This window comes from Liolophura sinensis, chromosome 6 (genome assembly GCF_032854445.1).
Source record: "Liolophura sinensis isolate JHLJ2023 chromosome 6, CUHK_Ljap_v2, whole genome shotgun sequence".
In the NCBI taxonomy this organism is placed as follows: Eukaryota; Metazoa; Mollusca; class Polyplacophora; order Chitonida; family Chitonidae; genus Liolophura; species Liolophura sinensis.
In genome coordinates this window covers 15,089,943-15,109,504 of record NC_088300.1, presented here as the reverse complement: position 1 = coordinate 15,109,504, position 19,562 = coordinate 15,089,943, and the positions used below count along the sequence as shown (strand labels likewise).

The window sequence follows — 19,562 nt, the reverse complement described above, 5'->3', positions numbered from 1 at the left end:
AAAAATGTATATAACAGCATTTGGCATGCTTTCTTTGTATCAACCATCTTGTCTGTTCTCTTCCTTTCATCATTATGATATTTTTTTTTCTTCACAAAGAATGAAATGGTTTAGATTGTGTGATGTTAACTCTTTGGAGTCTTCTGTTTTCTTTAGAAGATAATCAGCTCAGGTAAAGTGTCTAATCTAATACTTAAGGCAGTTCATTTTAGTTTTTCTCTCTTGTTTTCAGGTGTGGTGTATGAAGAAGTTTACACGGCGTCTGGTGCTCCATGAACACAAAGGATGTGTATCTTGTCTGCTACTTCACCCAGAGTTCATGTAAGCTGGCCATTCAGTCCTACTTTAACATGACTCGACATTATACAGTATCAACTATACCTGTATATACGTTGAAAACATTTACGGGTAACGAAAATCAAAACTGACATAATTAAGTTATTATGAAATTACCAAAGTATCTCAAAAGCACATTATATTTGTGGTATGTGGAATCCTTGTGTGTGTTGGTGTTGTAATGGTATGGTTAGCTCCTGATATATGCAGCCCCCCTTGAACATGCTGAGTGTTTTACGTCAGTGTACATATGTAAGACACACATTAAAGGATTACCCCAAGGTAACTATGCAGATGGATGGGATTACTTCATCACATGAACTAAGAGACGGTTTGTTAGGTGTTTATCAGCCATTATCCAGCATTTAGCCCCATGGGTTTGTGAGGCGTTTGCCAAACTTGTGGATTTACTGCTCCATTTAGTGAAGTGAGAGAGGTGCATCTGGACAGCATCTGCCAGCAGATGGCGCTTCAACCACAGCACTTTAGCACTCTGTGTGGGACAAAATTAGAACTTTTAAAGTTTACCTTTCAGTTTTAAAATACTTCATGTGAGCAGAAGCAGAGTGTGTGGGTCGGTCTCAGGTAAGGGTGAGAGATGGGCACTCCCTGGGTAGGCTCAAGGCCTTGTCATTTTGTAATCTATGACTACTAAACATAACCCAGCCCTTTCTTCTACATTCACGTCTTCTGACATCTATGATTTACAATATGGGATTCTTCCAGCCAGCTTCATAAACAAACCAGTCCATTTCCACTACAATGAAGCAGACGATATACCACTGAAGGATTCCACTGGGTTCAGTGAAGCTGATAAAGCATCTCAGTCTTAATTGATAGTGTCAGCATCCATTTGAGCTGAATTTAGACCATTATAGAAGTAACCTATTGCATACCATGTTATGTAAGTGTGTAAATGAATGAATCTGGTGTTCTGCATTGCCATGTTTACCCTTTCCTTCTCAGTACATTCTGTCCTCAGCTTCCTGCCAGACTATAGATTTACATGTGGGTTATTTTGTTAAGCAAGAGATTATGAAGTGTTTCAGCAAAGGATATTTTGTTGTTGTACACATTACAACTTGTTTTTTTGAAATTCTTGAAGTTAGTCAATCTTCACAAAAAATTGTTATATTTCTCTGTAAAGTGGATGAATCAGTCAGAATGAAACAGAATGTTTCACTTGAAAAGTGCTAACTTTAGGTGAAATGCAGTATGAAAGTCTTCTGTAGTTGTAATGTTTTATGGTAGTGATTAAAGGATAAGGATTGAGATATGTTAATGTAGTAAATCTTCCAGTATCTTCTTTGATTGATTTGCAGAGTATCTGGTTCTCATGACACAACAGTCCGAGTATTTTACCGTAACACCCTGCTCTGTTACAAGGTGATCACTGGTCACACAAAAGCTGTCAACTGCCTGGCCTTGGATGGAGACTGTGTTCTCTCAGGTTCATCAGACAGGTAATTCTTCACCCCTGTAAACACTATACCCATGCTGATCAGGACTGCCTTCTGGTAGTCTACTCTGGCCTTGTTTCTAATCAGTCATCAGCTTATAAGGTTTAAGACAATTGTTACAGTTGGTGTTGATTGCTGTAGGGTTAAGGAGACTCTTGATGAAAGGGACAGTAATAGGGGAGTTTTGAGTTCAAAATCTTTCATTGCTAAAGGTAAAAAAAGTCTACTGTGACCCGTCAGAAACATTATGGAACTATTTACATTTACTTTTACATGGGCGTCTGAAAAACATGATAGAGAAAATTTAGGAGCTGAACGTTTGTGAACTTGTAAAGTATGGAAAGAAGTGTCTCTGTAATACAGTAAGACAGGTGATTGATAAATTGATGTCAACAAAGGTTGCATAACAATTTTCACTTGTCACATGATACAGCAGGACTGTTTTCACCTTTAATGGCAAGTGAGTGACTCAGAATCAGAGAGATTCAAACTCAGAACTCCCCTATTCTCATCTAATGGCCTTTGGGGGTTTGCTCGTCCCTGTCTCCTTACCAAACACTCATGGAGGCATTCATGAATATGCATGAAGTTTGACTGTAGTTCAACTGAAACATGAAGAAAATTGTTTCTGACAATTTCTTCAGAAGTTGACCCCAAGTCCTCTACTGATGTACTAGGAGGACATTGGGGCAGGATGAAGCGTTGTGTTGAAATGTTTCAATACCACTGAACACTGAATATGTCAGTCTTGACCCAAAGGAGTTAGTACATTTATAAATTGACATGGTACGCTGATGGATCCTGTGGATTCTATCCAATTCATGCATGTATGTTTATGCATCTATCCCTGAATTAATGCACAAAAAAGTTTTTTAGTAGAATTAGCTAGTGACATTGATGATGGATCACTGTTTTCATGCATATACCTTACATTTAAACATACAAGTCTTCTGGAATTGCTACAATGTGGATCCACACTCACATTTATATTTGTAAAGCATTATATGTGGGAAACTTGAAAAGATGTCATTGTTAAAGCTGCATGTATATGTACATGGCTTACTTTGTGAACATGGAATATGAACCTCCCAAAATGGGTGAGATTAAATTCCAAGTGGCATAAAATAATAAATCAGGTGTAACTTATAGTGTATTTTATTAATATTGTTTTGGCTTGTGTAAGTTGTTATTGCCATAATACTTTTATGACTGCCTAGGTCTAGAGTTACGTGTACACTGCATAGGCAAAACAGCTTCTCAATCATTTCAAAGTTTGGTTCAATGAACAGAATTGTAGTGAATGAAATAGATAATTTATGCAGATATTGTATATAGTGAAACACTATTGGAATCTCTTTCAGCGTCTTAAGTATGCTGATGGTCAGGTGGTCTGACGAATAGTCTGATAGTCATGTGAAGACTGATCACATTCTGTGTGAGAACGTTAACTAACCATTGATAACTCTGTGTTTTCTGTTCTATGGCACAGAATAATTATTGTTTCATTGTGTGTGAAGAAAAAGGATTATGCATACATTTACTGAAGTAAACTGTGCCTGAAAATGAAATGAAAGACTGTCATGCATTCTAACACTTGTTTAATCCTGTTTGCACTAAATCATACTGGTATTTGTTCTTGAGTTAAAAAAAACAACAACTAATTTCCATCACAGTTTTTTTATTTTTTTAAAAATACCTGTCTTTTATCTTCTAATTAAAGAGATAATGAGTTTATCCGAGGTGGCGGTGTGTGAATTGAAAAACTATGAATACCTATCATGGTTTTATCATGGCTCAGACAGATTTCCCTGAGGCGCAGGAAATCAGGTGTGAAATCTGACGCTGATAAGCGTGAAATTTGACAAGATTGTTTTAATTAACGGTGTTTATCTTGTGTAAATGTGTTATGCCCTCTAGGCAGAAATAACTAATTTCCCAGGTAATTAGAATACAGGGTTATCAGTCAGATGGCTTATTGACACTACAACTTGAGCCATACATACCTTATATCTTAAATGCTCCCTTATATATCGTAAAAACAGTGAATTAGCACCAATTGTACCTTGTTTTATACTTTTCTGAAGTGTCAAGACCTGTACATGTTTGTTCAGGTCTTCAATATGTTTTACATACTTCTAATACACGCATTCATAGTGAATTAAACTGTAATGGATACATACTCTTACTACATTTTTAGTATCTGTTAATTAGTGTTAATTATTTATTATAGTTTTAATACCAATTCAGGTACAAGTATATTTATATATAAATACATTAATTTTTAGAGTTCACGTTTCTACTTCAAATGCAGAGGGAGATGAATAAATATTGATGTAGCTCAGATTTCAATGAGAAGTAGGATTCATTTGTGTGAAAATCAGTTGGTTTCTCCAGATACTATCAGCTGTGTATGCAAAAACAAGGGAAATAACTGTGAGCCTCTTGTTATGCCAGCCTGTGAGATAATGTGGAGAATACAGTAACTACATGCTTACTTTCAATAAATTTGCCTTGGTATACTACGCTGTCACTTTTATTGAGATTCCAGATAAACGTAATGAGATTTACATTTAAATGGATAATAGATAATGATGATAAATAGTCTTGCCAAGTGGATTAATGGCTTCACCCAAACCCCTATAACACTTGACCAATGATGCTGCAGGTTCAAACACAGCTCTTGCTGTTTAAGCTCATTATGATTGAAGCATAACTATGAACTTCCCTCACTTGGCTGAGTGTTCCTTGGTTGTGCTCTTAACACTGAAAAGCCCCCAAGCACACCTAGACTTACTACTAATTAAGACAACCAGATTACAGGTAATCGCCCAATATGTCATGGGTTTAGTCCAGTACTTACTGAATTTGATGCATCTTTAACAAGTTTGTCAATTGCTTGGCAAGTTGTTTATTGCTCGTTTGACCCGTTCTCCTTCATTCATAAAAATATAAGATATTGTAACTTAATTTTATGTAACTATGGCAAACATATTTGTTCTCAAAAGCATTTGGAATGGAACACTTTAAAATGGCCTATGGATCTGTTTATTATCATGGTGTATCTTTTCATGAATCAACTTTATCTTTCTTCTTTTCTTTTATGTGTGTACAGTATTTGTGCAGATAAACATGTTGAAAACAATTGTCAGTGGAAGTTGATATATACTAGTTTGTCATTCTGAACAACCAGAAAAGTCTAAATGTTTTCTTGCATTTAATAACGGTGAACTCTTCGTGGCATGACAAACCTGATATTTATGTAATACAAATAGCCCACAAAGATCCAGAGAACGGTGGGAGTAGGGAAAGCCAGAAAATTGCCTGTCTGGGAATGGAATTCTACCCAAGTTCAACCTTGTCACAGGCACCTTATCCACTCAGATAAGATAGATATTGATAGGTTGTGTATCTGTATGGGTGTAGTCAATCATTTGACAGCTAAGTCATTATTATTAAATGCTTCATTGTTTAATGTTAAATTAGAGGCTTATCACATAATGTGTTACCTTTGGATCATTTCCTACTGCTTTGATGCTGGAAGGAAACAATGATGATGGTTGATTATGTTTGTGTTAGCCTGCGGGTATGTATAATAATGATGGAGGACTGATGAGAGCAGGGGCTGTCAGACTTTGTTTTAGCTGTGATATTTTCACTATCCCAGCGGAACATTAACAATCAGGTGTAAATTGATATTCATGTGGTGTAGGGGATCTAGTTTAATCTGAAAACATGTTACTATGCCAGCCAAGTAGTGAAATGGAATCACACAAGATCACAGTCTTATCAAACATTTCCACATACTACAGTAAGAACATTTGTTGATCAGAATTTTAATTACAGTGAAGAATGATCAAGTGTTGGAGACAGTCACTCATCTGTGTACACATTAGCCTCGAGAGGAGTGGACCCCTCTGAGGTGGGACATCCTATGGAATGGTTTTTTGGGCTTGTTTCGTGTGGATGAGTGCAAGGATATAGCCCAGATCAACTATTAAAGACTGTGTGTTTTGGAGTCTGTAGGATGAGCCTTGTGGGTCTTGATGTTGATGTGGATCACTGCATGAATATAATCTGGGTGAACTAAGACTATGTTGTGGGATCTCTAGGCAGATCTTTGTAGGTCTTGTTGTTTTTGTGGATCACTCCATGGATATTACCTGTGTCAACGAAGGTAAGTGTGTTGTGGGATGTCTTGGATGATCTTTGTGGGTTAACTGTTGTTGCTGTTTTTCTCTCTATGCTGTACGTCTTAATTATATTGTTGTTCGTGTGAATCACTGATGGATTTAATCTGGATTAACTGAGATAAGTGTGTTGAGGAGTTTCTTGGGTGATCTTCATGGGTCTTGTTGTTCATGGGGATCACTGCATGGATATAATCTGGGTCAACTAAGATAGTTGTGTTGTTTTTTTCTAGGATGATTTTTGTGGGTCTTGTTTTTGTGGATCTCTCCACGGATATAACCTATCAACCAGGATAGTGTTCTTGGGATATCAAGGATGATCTTTGTGGGTTATCTTATGTTATGTGTGTGGATGACCAGACATAACATGAGCCTGGCAGGGCAGTGACCTTGTGTGTGGTGGTTTGGGTTCTGTGCAGTTGTGTTTGTGTGTTTGGGGTGTTGGGGAGTTGGGGGGGTGATAGGGAGTGGGGAATGAATGGACAACTACTATAAGATAATTATCTTTGTGTGGGTGGATCATGTTGTTTTTGTGTGGATGACCGGTCTTACTTCAGGGAGGACAATGATCTATATGCATTGTAGGCTGGAGACTGTAACATCATCTTTGTACAAACTGGACGAAACCAGGCTTTACACCTGAATTGAAGGATTTGGATATGCTTGTTGTGGACTGAGGCCTCTGAAATGATCTGTGTGTGTCCTGGTTCATGTGTGGATGACCAGTCTTGGTTCTGGGAGGACAGTACGTGATCTATTGTGTGTTCATTGTCTGGGGTATATAAGATCACTTCAGTGAATAACTGGACATAACCTGGCTTTACAGCTGAAGGATATGGATATGCTTGTTGTGGACTGAGACCTGTGAGATGATCTCTGTGTGTCCTGGTTTATGTGTGGATGACTGGACAAACTCTGACTGAGACACAGTCCATTAAGAGACAGAGTGATTTATAGGCCTCCTCTTAGTGAAGAGGACTCTAGGTATATAAAACTCTTACCTCAATAAAGATAGAGATTGTTAGGTTTATTGGGGACTAAACCTAAGTCTGCAGGTGTGACATTGTATACTCTACAAACACACACAATGTTTCCTGCTGACAAAATGGTTGACCTTATTTCTCTGTCAACAAGACTTTTTCTTTTGCCTTCGTCTGTAGTGGTGCATTCACCACCTTTAAACATCTCCATTTATTGCTGATTTGCTGGAAAGGAATTTACTTGTCCTATTTCAGAAGGATCTCTTAGCAGTGGGTTTTTCTGCTTCAAGGAGAGTTTTTTTCGTTCTGTTTTGTCCAGGAAGACTTGAGGATGTTTCAGGGTCTGTGTTGATGGATATGCTGTCAGGAAATGTGTTGTACTATTGCAGACTGTTTATTTTTTCACCTATAATTATGGTATCTCTTGTGTAACACCTGTGCGGAGAAGTGGATCCTTAAGTGATCTCAGTGTGACAGGTGGAGGTAAAAAAAAAATGAAGATGGATAGCTATAACCAGCTGACCCCCTCTTTACAGCACACTCCACATGCAGACATAAGCAATAAAGGTGCTATATAATTATTCTCTTGTCATTGCATCCTGGCCATGTGCTGCTTCAATTGATTCAAGAAGTAATTAGCTAAGATTAATAAGAGTGAGTGTGTGGAGATAGGACAGAACTCAGGTAGATTGAGGGAGGAAAGTTCTAATTAATTCTTGACTTTCTGTTGTCTGACAACACTCAGTCTCAGTTAAAACAATAACAACTCAGCCAGTCCAACCAGTCTACAGCTAGCTAACTGCTTGCAAATTCCTTTCTCAACCATTAGCTCTTTTTTTTTTCTCATCTGATCTTGAAGACAAATGTTTTGTGTGTCACAGACCTTAGTATTTGTTAAATGAACTTCGAGCAATTAAGGAGAATTTTTCTCCAGGCCAAGATGCTCATATTGTCTGAGGAATGAGATAGAAACATTTGTTAGTACATGCGTTGTTAGTGAATACTTTGGAAGAGTTACTCATATCATCTGTTTGCAATTACTACAAAAGCACATACATGTATGTATATATATATATATGTCACAAGTGTAGGTATACACATGTATGTTTGAGGGTTCTCTCAAGAACAAAGATGTATACAGAATAAATAGCGTTTACAGAATAACCAGCATTTACCACTACCATATAGTGTACATACATGTATTTTATTCTGTCAAACAGTCGGACATCCAAGGATTGTCCCAAAGTTTCGAAGTATCTTTTGCCAGTCTTCATTTCTGACTTTCCCCAAAAAGTTCCTGGGGCATTTGCCTTACGATGATCCTACATGTTGTTCATTTGTATATCATATATACGGGCAGTTGCAGTGACGAGTGCATCACTTTGTATTCAGATTGTGATAAGCTGCTGCAAGTTAAGTAATAAAGAAAGTCTGACGTTTGTAATCCATTAAAACAGTAAACTAGGTGCTCCCTTCTGTGTGGGTCTACCTTTGCCAATACCAGTGAGTACTCAGAAAATGCCGGAAGGCCATAGTCTGTTCTGCATCTGTTTTGGATTAACACCGCTCACAGCCAGGAATCCAATCAAAGATATGCTTTTATGTTGATTTGCTTGGACACCAAAACCTATCCCTACCAATCTGTAGTTGGGTAACACTTTTGTGAATTGAACATTTGCACTTGATGTACTTAAAACGGTCACTTTTGTAGTGCTATCAGATGCAAATGTTATTGATAGGTTTGTGGTTATGCCCTAAGTGACCTTCTCAGAACCACTCCTTCCAGCTCTTGTTCCTTGTTTCTTGTTTTAGATCTTCCCAACATTAACTGTAAGTAGAATGATGTCAGTGGCTAATGTCTGGCCAGTGGTTCTGTTTACAGTGGTAGACACTGATAAAGTACAGCCCCCCCTACTGGGATCTTCTTCATTTCCTAACCAAGTAACAGCCACAAACAGCTGAACAGATCTTGTCTGGAAACTCTATATTTCTTTTAGGCCAGACACTTTTTACAGGATGATCGTAAAGAAGGGGAGGTCATTTGCTGAAAAAAAAAATGTAAAAAATAGAAAGCAACAAGAACAAAAGAAAGAAATCAACAACTTAAGCATGATATGTTTCATTCATGAAATATGTGATAAACTATGTCTGTCTGGATGTAAATGAAATTGTGTGGAATTTCAAGAACCTCAAACAAAATGTGTGCCCTGTAATACGTGTTAGCATGACGTAATAAATGTGAATTGATCCCTGATCAAAGATTGGCATATACACCAGTCCCGATTGGTTTATCTCCAAAAACAAGTGGGGAACAACTGGTGTTCATCAGCTAGCTGAATCCTGGCTGGATCTGTTCCTCTCCACACCAGCACAAATCAAACTGAATATCAGTAGGCAATGTTGTGTGGATCTCTTTACACATCCGTATCCGTATGCCCGACCATATGGCTGTATTATTAGGGACTGTTTATAAGGCACACAGCATTCATGTTGAGTGGTAAGCTGAGCACTGAACCCTGCGGTACTCCACTCCGCACTCCCCGGCCCAGGTTTCCTACAGGTGGTTTCTGTACCCAGGTAACTCTCCCTAATTGGCAGTCAGCACAGGCAACACCTGTGTGTAAACTAGGTCTGTAACCACTGACTGTAATGGTCTATTTACCTCCACTGAGCTTGCAGAAATGGGAATGCAGCTCGCATGCGATCTAATTCTACGACAACTATTTCTCAGTCTGTAACAGTGTCAAACTTAGTTGAGGGTGAATTATGCCTTCCCTTGTATGTATTAAATACATACCTTAACTTCCTTCAGAAACCTTCAGGTTGTATAAAGTGCAAATCAGAGGTAAGAGGATCTTTCTAGAGTAGGTAAAGTGTTACAGGCAACAGTTGTTGGACATTAGGCTCTACCCTTATGTGTCACTGTATGAAGTATACGCTTGTATATAAACTTTTCTTTTTATGGTTGAGGCTTTTGAATCCTTGTGAGGAAAACTTGGGATATTGTTTTAAGTAATGAAGTGTTAAGTGTGCTTCATTTCTTCATAAACAAATAAACATTGGTTGAAAATGGGAAGATCTCTCCATAAAATTTAGCCCTGAAAAACTAGCTAATTATTCACATAATGTACTTGTAACAATGAGCTTGACGTGCACTGTTCCTACACTCAGGTCTTTTTACAGCTCCATGAACCACCCACCCAAAGTTTTAGCTCTGTCTGTCACATATCATTACTGTTGTTAGGTAATCTTATACCAGTCCTAATGATGGTGAGCATACAGGAACTTACATACTTTACACGTCTGTGTTTAATTTATTAATTATCATAAGCCTTTCAGTGAATACTGTCAACTCAGGTGGAAATGGAGGAGAAAAAACCTGGCTGTAGTCAGCAGACTGTGTCTGGTTAGGATACAGGCATGTCTCTGTGAATTTTCCTTCTCGGAATTCCTGTGATAAAACCCAGGTCGGCTAAATCAATTATCGTTGCCTTTACTTCTACTGTATCTGACAAAGTATCTGCAAATGAATAAATTGATATTTAAATATGTGTTGAAAGGGAAGCCTGGTGAGCTGGTGGGTGGGTAAGTACAAGCTGACAGAGTTAGCTAGACACAGGAGCTGTGAGAGGAAGGGGTTCACAAGTGACAGGCTCAGGACAGCTGTTGATGTATTTCACCTTGTCTACTCCAATACACCCTCCAACCAAGACTCAGTCTCTCATGTACATGTATGTGCGGGCTTATTTATAATATTTCTCAAAGTGCAAGTATAATATATTTTTCAAATTTGTGTTAGCCAGATGACTTGTTTGGCTCCTGTTATGCCAATTAGTTCCAAACAGGGTGATCCATTCACTTTTCACATCCAATCAATGTGTTGTATAACAGGGCTTCACTTCAAACGCAGCCATGGATGTTGGAGAAGTGCAGACTGAGCTCAGGCTGACAGGTTCACCTTAGCTGTTCACAGTGTCAATCCTAACTGGTGTGTTTTCTCTTCCCCACAGGACACTCCGGCTAACTAACATCCACACCCTGCAGCTCTTGCAGGTGTTTGAGGGAATGCAGGAGGCCGTCTTATCAGTGCTGGTGAGTGTCTTCATCACTCCCCCCTCGTTAACACAACTGTGGTATCAGTGTTGCCAGCAGCAGCACCCAGTCAGTGTTTGATCTCGTGGGCAAGTATTTAGAAAAGCTATATAGGACCACTGCAGACGTCTAAACCTGGTACATGTACGATACAGCTTTTTGTTCTCTGAGCACAAACCACAGAGGTACATTTCTTTCTGGTATATTGCCCCATTATTATATGAGATAACGTCAACTGTTTGGAAAGCTTGATAACGGCCTTTGCATTTTTTGCAAAGATTGCAGATAGATGTGGACATAATATGATGATGTAATACAGGCATGTTAGGTCCTTGATTATTCAACAAAGAAAACATGCCATTGTCAGCTAGCTTGATGATGTACAGAATGAGCTGGGGCCAAAGAAATGAGTAAATCCAAATGCAGAATTCTGCTAGTGCCAGGTCTAAGAGAAGATATGGCAACCACAGCGGTGGTAGAGAAAGAGAATATTCAAAGATCTTATCAATCTAGATGTCAAGAGCAGGAAACAGAAAGCTGTGAGATGTCAAATCTACAGGTTATCAGCAGTTATAAATATCCAGAAAAGTCCTATATTTTTTAAGTAGATTTGAGCAATACTATGAAGCATTTAATGGGAATTTTAATACAGTTCAGGCGGGGTGGTTGAGATTGTTGTCTTTCACCAGGATGCACAAGATACAGGTTTAATCTAAACCTTGGACAAGAAGTTAGTGGATTGCTACAGTCTAGATGTTTATACAACCTTTGTGCTGTAAGAGGTTGACGCTGCTTGCGTGGCTGTTTGCGCAGCCATTGAAGATCTATTGTCTTCCACCAATATGGTGTGCGTATATGTACCTGTGTGTCCCTCTGTGGAAATACTGGAAAAGATGGCAGGGTTAATACCCTGAGCACTCCAGTTTTCTCCACCTAAAACTCTGGCCTTCATATAAGATACAAAGTCTTGAACGTGAGCGTAATCAACCTATGTATGTCTGGCTCCACTTCATCAATATTACAGATGATCTGGTCAGTGTAAACCCTTGTATGTCTGGCTACACTGGAGTGTTACAGGTGATCTGGTCTTTGTAAACCATGTGTATCTGACCACAGTGGAGTCTTACAGATGATCTGGTCAGTGTAGACCCATGTGTGTCTGGCTACACTGGAGTGTTACAGTTGATCTGATCAGTTTAAACCCGTATGTGTCTGGCAACACTGGAGTGTTACAGTTGATCTGGTTTGTGTAAACCATGCGTATCTGGCTACACTGGAGTGTTACAGTTGATCTGGTCATTGTAAACCCTTGTGTGTCTGGTTACACTGGAGTGTTACGGATGATCTGGTCAGTCTAAACCCTTTTGTGTCTTGTTACACTGGAGTGTTACAGTTGATCTGGTCAGTGTAAATCCGTGTGTATTTGGAAACACTCAAGTATATCTCTCCACACAATACTGTTACAGATGATCTGGTCAGTGTCTGGCAACACTGGAGTGTTACAGATGATCAGGTCAGTGTAAACTTGTATGTGTCTGGCCACACTGGAGTGCTACAGCTGATTTGATCAATGTAAACCCATGTGTGTCTGGCTACACTGGAGTGTTACAATTGATCTGGTCATTGTAAACACACGTGTATCTGGGTACACTTTAGTGGTACAGATGATCTGGTCACTGTAAAGCCATGTGTGTCTGGTTACACTGGAGTATTACAGTTTATCTGGTCAGTTTAAACCCGTATGTATCTGGCCGCTCTGGAGTGCTACAGCTGATCTGGTCAGTGTACACCCGTGTGTTTCTGGCTACACTGGAGTGTTACAGATGATCTGGTCAGTTTAAAACCCATGTGTGACTGACTACAATAGAGTGTCACAGTTGGTATGACCAGCGTAAACCCTTGTGTCTCTGGCTGCACTGGTGTGTTACAGTTGATCTGATCAGTGTAAACCCTTTTTTGTCTGGCTACAATAGAGTGTTACACATAGAGTGTTGTTTTTTAAGCATGTCCTTTTTCATGTTCTTTTTCGTTTCTAGTGAAAAGTAGTCATGGACAACACTGATATATACATGTATAAGTAGCAGGCAATCTAGAAGGCACTATTTACCAAAGTGTTGATTGGAATCGCCAATGGCCATGAAAAGGTACCTTCCGTAAATATGACTTTCATTCTATTCCATTCCATTTTAACGATGCCTGCGTCCTTTTGAATGCCCTATACATGTACTTTAGAGTTATGAGATTTATATGATATACAATCATTACAAAGAGGCAACGAAATTGATGCTTGGATTGATAGATTTTAAACATTTTAACTTTCTCGATCCACCAACAGTTTCATCTTTCCAGTTTGTTGGCTTGTAAATTGTTCGTCTACATGAGTGACACACGACAGTTGAAACTTTAGCATGAAAGCTTATATAGCGAACACGGCCACCCATACCGGTCTATTTCAGCCTCTTCCTATTTGCTGTTAATGGCTTACTTATTCTGTTCTGTACAAAGAGAGGTTGTCACGAATACAGCTAATGGCGTGTGATAATAGCTGGTAATCATTGCATTGTCTTACAGCATACCGACGATTTACTGGAGGTACACTTACAAGCATTTTGCTTTTATCTTGTGACGGAAACAGCTGCAAAAAGCGCTTTAGACGTGTTAGGACATTCTCAGTGCGTCTGGATAGTCCGGTCAAAACGAGTTTAGTGGTCGTGAACACCAGTTCTAACGCCGTTTGCACATTATCCATTTTCTTCTATGAGCAACAGATGATTGGTTTGGTGTTGAAGGAGCGGTAGTAATCACACATCTAAATATAATTGTTTGACGGTTAAAGCTATTTCAGAAATGTCGGTAAGAAATATTGATCTGATTGACTAAACTTATATATTATCCATGACTTATTACTATATCACCCATCGTATAACGGACACAGTTTAAAAAATTTCGAATGGTCAAATTTCCCACATATAAGCATGGTTCGTTTGTTGCTCTATTATATAGTGCACATAAATTTCACAAAATGCCCATATAGTTGTTTCTTAAAGCGATCGAAATCCAAAGTTTCCGATAGCCTTTTTAATAAAGGTCTGAAGGATCGGAGCCGTTACTACTACAACCCTCTGTCATGCAAAAGTGATCAGTGCATGTTTAAATAAAAATATATAAATAGATTTGTTAATAAATATAATAACGCACAACCAATGATGAAAATAACACGACAACCAGTTCGCCGTATGTTGAAAGTCGGAGTGGTGAATTAAATTCATTGTTCAAATTCCTGCAATATTCGTTAATAGTAAAACGGCGCTTTTCGGTTTATAACTTGAATGTTAGTTTTGTCTGGACAATTAAAAGCAATCAAAATTTTTGAAATACCCGTATATTTGATACACCGTTGCATGACTTATCAATGATATGCCAATATTGGTGGAATTCAAAGATGTTCTGATGCTAATTTCATATTCTACAGAAACATAGGACTTGTAGCAAGTAATAGGGTTTGGGCTGAAATCCGGTGGAATTTCAGCTACAAAATCATTTGGTGAGACTCCATGCAATTGTAATAACAATGCACTAAGGAGAAATATACACATGTTAAACTATGCACGGGGATTTTTTTTCTCTGTCTGTGAAAAGTTCTTTTTTTGCATTTTCTCTGGAATATTTTGTTCATGTTTTAGATATTTAAAAAAATAACATCCAAAAAGTATTGCAATGTAAGTGCTATTGTAAAATATGTTATTTCACAGGCTACATGTACGTGTTGAATGGTTGTAATATATATACCTGTATTTGCAATGTGGTCTTCGTGTTGTGGTGTCATAATTCCTTCTGGGTCTGCATGAAGTATCCAGGTCACCTTGGTGTTGGCACGGAATTCTCGTCCATTATGCACCTTTTGGATGGCTCGAAAGGATGTAGATGGGAGACTAATAAGAGTTGGCGGATTGAGTGTTCAGTCTTTGATCAAACTCTGCGAGGTTAGGGACTGGGTGGAGAGATCCGTCATTAGCTGTTTACCCAGGGCTGTAAATCTGCGCCCTAATCACTGGCACTGGCAAAACAAATGGAGAGTTGTGAGAGAACAGGCTGCAGTTAAACTTCCTCCGGCACACAGACAAGTCTTCTGAGTGCAGTTTGCCAGAGACATCAGCCTGAGTGCAGAAATAAAAAGTGGGGAGAAAAAAAAAGTACTACATATATTCTGCTTGGTTAGGTTTTTTAATGGGTAATATGTCAATTAGGTGGTGGTTATTGCCTCTTTGGTCTGGCTCTTTGCTCTCGTATAGAGTGTCAGTGTCGCAGATAAATACATCAGATTTATCGTCACTCAAATCTCACCAGAATCCATTGCTTCCTCCAAATTGGATTTCAGCAAACTTTTTTGGTCATTGACATCAACTTATAGAGTGGTAGCATAAGGACAGTTGCGTGCAAAATGAGCGGTGCCGAACTGGAAAAAAATAATGGTGGGAAATAAATTTCGTTGTAACTTGATCTTTTGGATGAGACCTTTCTTCCTTCTTCCTGCTTTTAGTGCCTCTCAACGTGTATTAAATTGGCCAGGTCCCTTTCATTTCTTCTGTACGCTTTTTCTCTAGTCTACAAATTTCCAAGGGAGAAAAAAACCACGTTATTATACCTTTACAAATTCTCTTTGGTCAAATTACGTCTTATCTTCTCTTATATTATGGAGATGGGGACCACAGCGGTGACAGAAAACTTGTTGTTGCATGTTTTGCTGCTCATTTTCGCATTATCGTAAGTGCTGATTACGAAAATTAATACAGCATCGTTAAAAGGTAGTTCCAAAAGGTAAACTGTGATGTGCTTTACTCCGTTAGCGATGCATACATGTACTTATATTGATAGCCTCAGCGCGGTTATTTTATAACCGTATACATATATAAATGGTTTGGTATTACTTTTTCGGCAGCGGAGTTCGTGATTAGGGTATTTTAACGTTAAATCAGTAACACTGCTTTAACAGATCAGGAGTTAAATCTGAAAGAAATTGGCGTGGTATTTTATTCTCACGATGTTGTGAATCCAGAGTTCTAAAATGATGTCAGGTAATTATTGCGTGTCTTGCTTAGTACCCTTGGGTGAATTATGTGTTGCTTCCAGGATATGGCATAAAACTTTAATTGTTCTTTCTTAGGGCTTCAACAAGCATGACACTCTTGCCATGGAAGCATGAATCCCTTGCATTCAGTGATGATAGTAAGATTGAGATCCAGTCTGATCAGATTTACTCCACGCGATACATTCTGTTGTACTGCATGGCGTTACCCTGTTCCGGAGTAGGGGCGTAAGTACCAAGATGCGAAAACAAACTTTTATTGAAACCTGCTATTACTGCAAAGCTCAACTGTATCTTTGCGTGTTATCAGACGGTTTCAGACGTAACATTTTGGAGAAAATTCACGATGAGACGTGAAAACATACCTATATTTATGTTCTTGATTTAATTGCGATTTGGTGATACCGATTGGTATTTTGCTTGTTATTTTGAAAGCAGGCGTCTAATCAGCCATATCTCTCTCTATCTCTCTCACACACACACACACACACACACTCACACACACACATACATACGGACTGTGATCCATCTTAGAGCTTGCTTTTCACTCAATGTTGTCTATGATATACCACTGATGCCACAAGATTTCATTCAGTTCACTAAAAAAAAAACTTACTTTTAACAGAAAGTCTGTTGTCTTTGTGCTGCAAGAATATTTTATATTATTATGACATGAGACTGTGTCATATTCAACATAATATCTAATATTCTATAGTCCAGTACAATCTTTGTCTTGAATCAGTAGAATATGTGTGCTGTAACAGGATAATCTGCTGCAATGGCAGAGTACATTTTAGCATCACTGAGGTACAGACTTTGTTTTAAATTCAACGGATTAATCTTTTGAGAATCCATTATTTAAATTGCGAAACATGTTTTCCTTCAAATCTCAACCTTTAAAAACCATGAAATAGCGCCGAGTAGGTCCCTCGGCAGGGTCAATCCATGCAATGGAAAGAAAATAAACTTTTGCGCAATTTAAATCTGGAAATATGACTTTAAATCTCAGTGTTGTGACTTCATGCTGCACTTTGTTATAGACAGCAACTTTAAAATTATAGAAATTTTAATGTATTAATGCAAAGGGTAAGTCTTCTGTATTTTATACCGGAGCATATGTCATTATTATCCATATGGAACGGTAGAAAACGTACATGATGTTGAAAGAAAGAAGCAAGGGCATTGATTACGTATAATTCGAAATTGGTGAAGGAGTAATGGCTGTGCGGACAACTTACTTTTATGTTATGTTTCTGCTTGTGTGTCTGTTCATCTATACTGCCTCGTCTTTATGTGAACAGTCTTTTATAATAAGTGTATACATTGCCTGTATTCGTCTTTGTGGTTCCTATCACAAAGTTTACACAGTGGTGTCTATATTACAAATATGCGACCATGACCAGATGCTGTTATCTGACCATATTTCTCTGTCCCTGACAAATGCCTACTCATCTACTTTTCTCTGCAGAATGTAAGCTATTTACGTCAACAATGCTCTCCAGCAGAAATGTACTAAAAGGTATACTTCGCTTCCGGAATGTGGTCTTTATGATATCAACAGGATGGCACTCGAGCGTAAATCCAACAGCTTACATTTGCTGTCAGTGGACTCCCTGTGCTGGCACCATAGAATTAGATTAAAATTGAAGCTCCAGGGACATTTAATTTATTGACCAAAGCCTTATATTGTGGATGATTGGAGTTATTACTTTTCGGCTGACTTTCTACCCAGCCCCTGGTGACCCCCGTATGTGAGCCAGCGTGCAACTTACAGGGCATCAATTAGACATGATGGCGGTCTGTTTATGTTCATCTTTGGCAGAGTATCCCCCGTACAGAACATTTTAGGGTATACTTGTCGAAGCGAGGCAAACCCCTTACAGTACATTATTCCAGGCCAACATTAACGATCAGTTTTCCCGCTAGGTTTCTCGTCGCTTGCATCTCTGGCCAAGCATTAGTTCCTTTTATGACCAACTTTATTCACCGAACCTCTGTTACTTCTCTGTCTGTTTTCAGTCTCGGGGCAGCCTGCTAATCGGCGGAGACAGTTTAGGGCGGGTATATTTCTGGAACAAGTCAACAGGAGAGAGCGAGGCGGCAATTCAAGCCCATGATGGCCCCGTTAACAGCATCGGCTTCTGGGGCAGCAGACTGCTGACAGCTTCAGGGTTTGTGTGGCAAACTGTCTGACAAGTTTCGCCAGATGCCACGAGCAGTAAAGTGGCCCGAAATACCAAAACTATCCAGGCGTAAAATCTTTGAAATCCTTAAACTGTTTTAACTTAGATACTGTAAACAAAAGTTGATTACCGGGCCACCTAGTATTTTTGAGCGAAGGCTTCTGTGTTTTCTGGGCGTAACTTCCGAGTATTACTTTCCCTAAGCTCTTCCTGTCAGTACCAGTTTGAGTGAGCGATGGCCAGTTCGAACGTGGCTTTGTGGGTGGGGTTGAAAACAATGATTTATTGTTTGTATACAAAATTTCTAGAGCACACATTTGCAGCTGAATCAAAAATGGTTGTACTAAATTGAAATGGACATTTCTTCGTGTTATTTTTTTGTATCCATCTGCTCTTGTAGATAGATTTCCTCGGATAAGAGGATAAATTTGGTTGGTACTTGACAGGTAGGAACTGCGATTAGTGCCATACATCTGATTGGAAACGTAGATGAAATTTTGGAACCCATTTCCTCATGTTCACCGTCAACTTGACACCGGGGAAAACAATTGCTCTTTGACAAAAACCACTGCTCAATCATTTGATCGTCTATTGACGTTTGTAGGCCATCGGACTCAAAATATATCACTTGTTATACTTAAAGGGAGAGCTTTCTGAAATAATGAACATTATGGTTCTGTACAAAATCATTTATTTTAACTTTCAACTCAGATTTGTTGTATTTCTCATAGAAAAGAATTTTTGATATAACATTGTCAGATTTATTACATAAAAATGACTCGGTTTGATCAGCAGTATCATATAGTTTTGTCTCTGAGTAAGTTAACTGAACATGTGTGTATATTGTAGAGATTGCACTATGAAGGAGTGGGATATCAACACGATGACTGCTGTTCGTTGCTTGGATGGACACAAAGGGGCTATCAACCAAATGACGGTAAGGCAAGGGTCCCTCGAGAACCCCACAGTGTTTAAGTTCTCTGTTCATTGTAATGGCCCTTTCATGTATTCAACTCTCAGCTTCCAGAATTATTTCAGTTGGTCCTTAGCACTACAATATTTATCACTCAAGAAGGATTTGTTTACTCTGGACAGCGCTAAGTTGGATATGGTGGCTGGTGTTCTCGCTGTTCACGTCAAGGTTCTATTTGGTCTTTCTTTTTTAAGTGTAATATTTTATGACTGTTATGGTGAAAAACAGTACATCCTAAACATACTCCAAGCCACTTTTCGGCTTG

At 38.7% G+C, this 19,562-nt stretch overlaps 1 protein-coding gene across 1 annotated transcript in view; it reads left to right on the top strand.

Annotated features, from left to right (window-relative positions):
• The window catches only part of LOC135469219 (uncharacterized), a 43,457-nt gene that overhangs the window by 17,745 nt on the left and 6,150 nt on the right, over positions 1 to 19,562 (top strand). Inside the window, exons 17-21 of the mRNA XM_064747800.1 lie at positions 233 to 321; positions 1,659 to 1,799; positions 10,974 to 11,055; positions 18,161 to 18,312; positions 19,174 to 19,261. Coding sequence (XP_064603870.1) covers positions 233 to 321; positions 1,659 to 1,799; positions 10,974 to 11,055; positions 18,161 to 18,312; positions 19,174 to 19,261 — 552 coding nt within the window. The remainder of the gene's footprint in view (positions 1 to 232; positions 322 to 1,658; positions 1,800 to 10,973; positions 11,056 to 18,160; positions 18,313 to 19,173; positions 19,262 to 19,562) is intronic.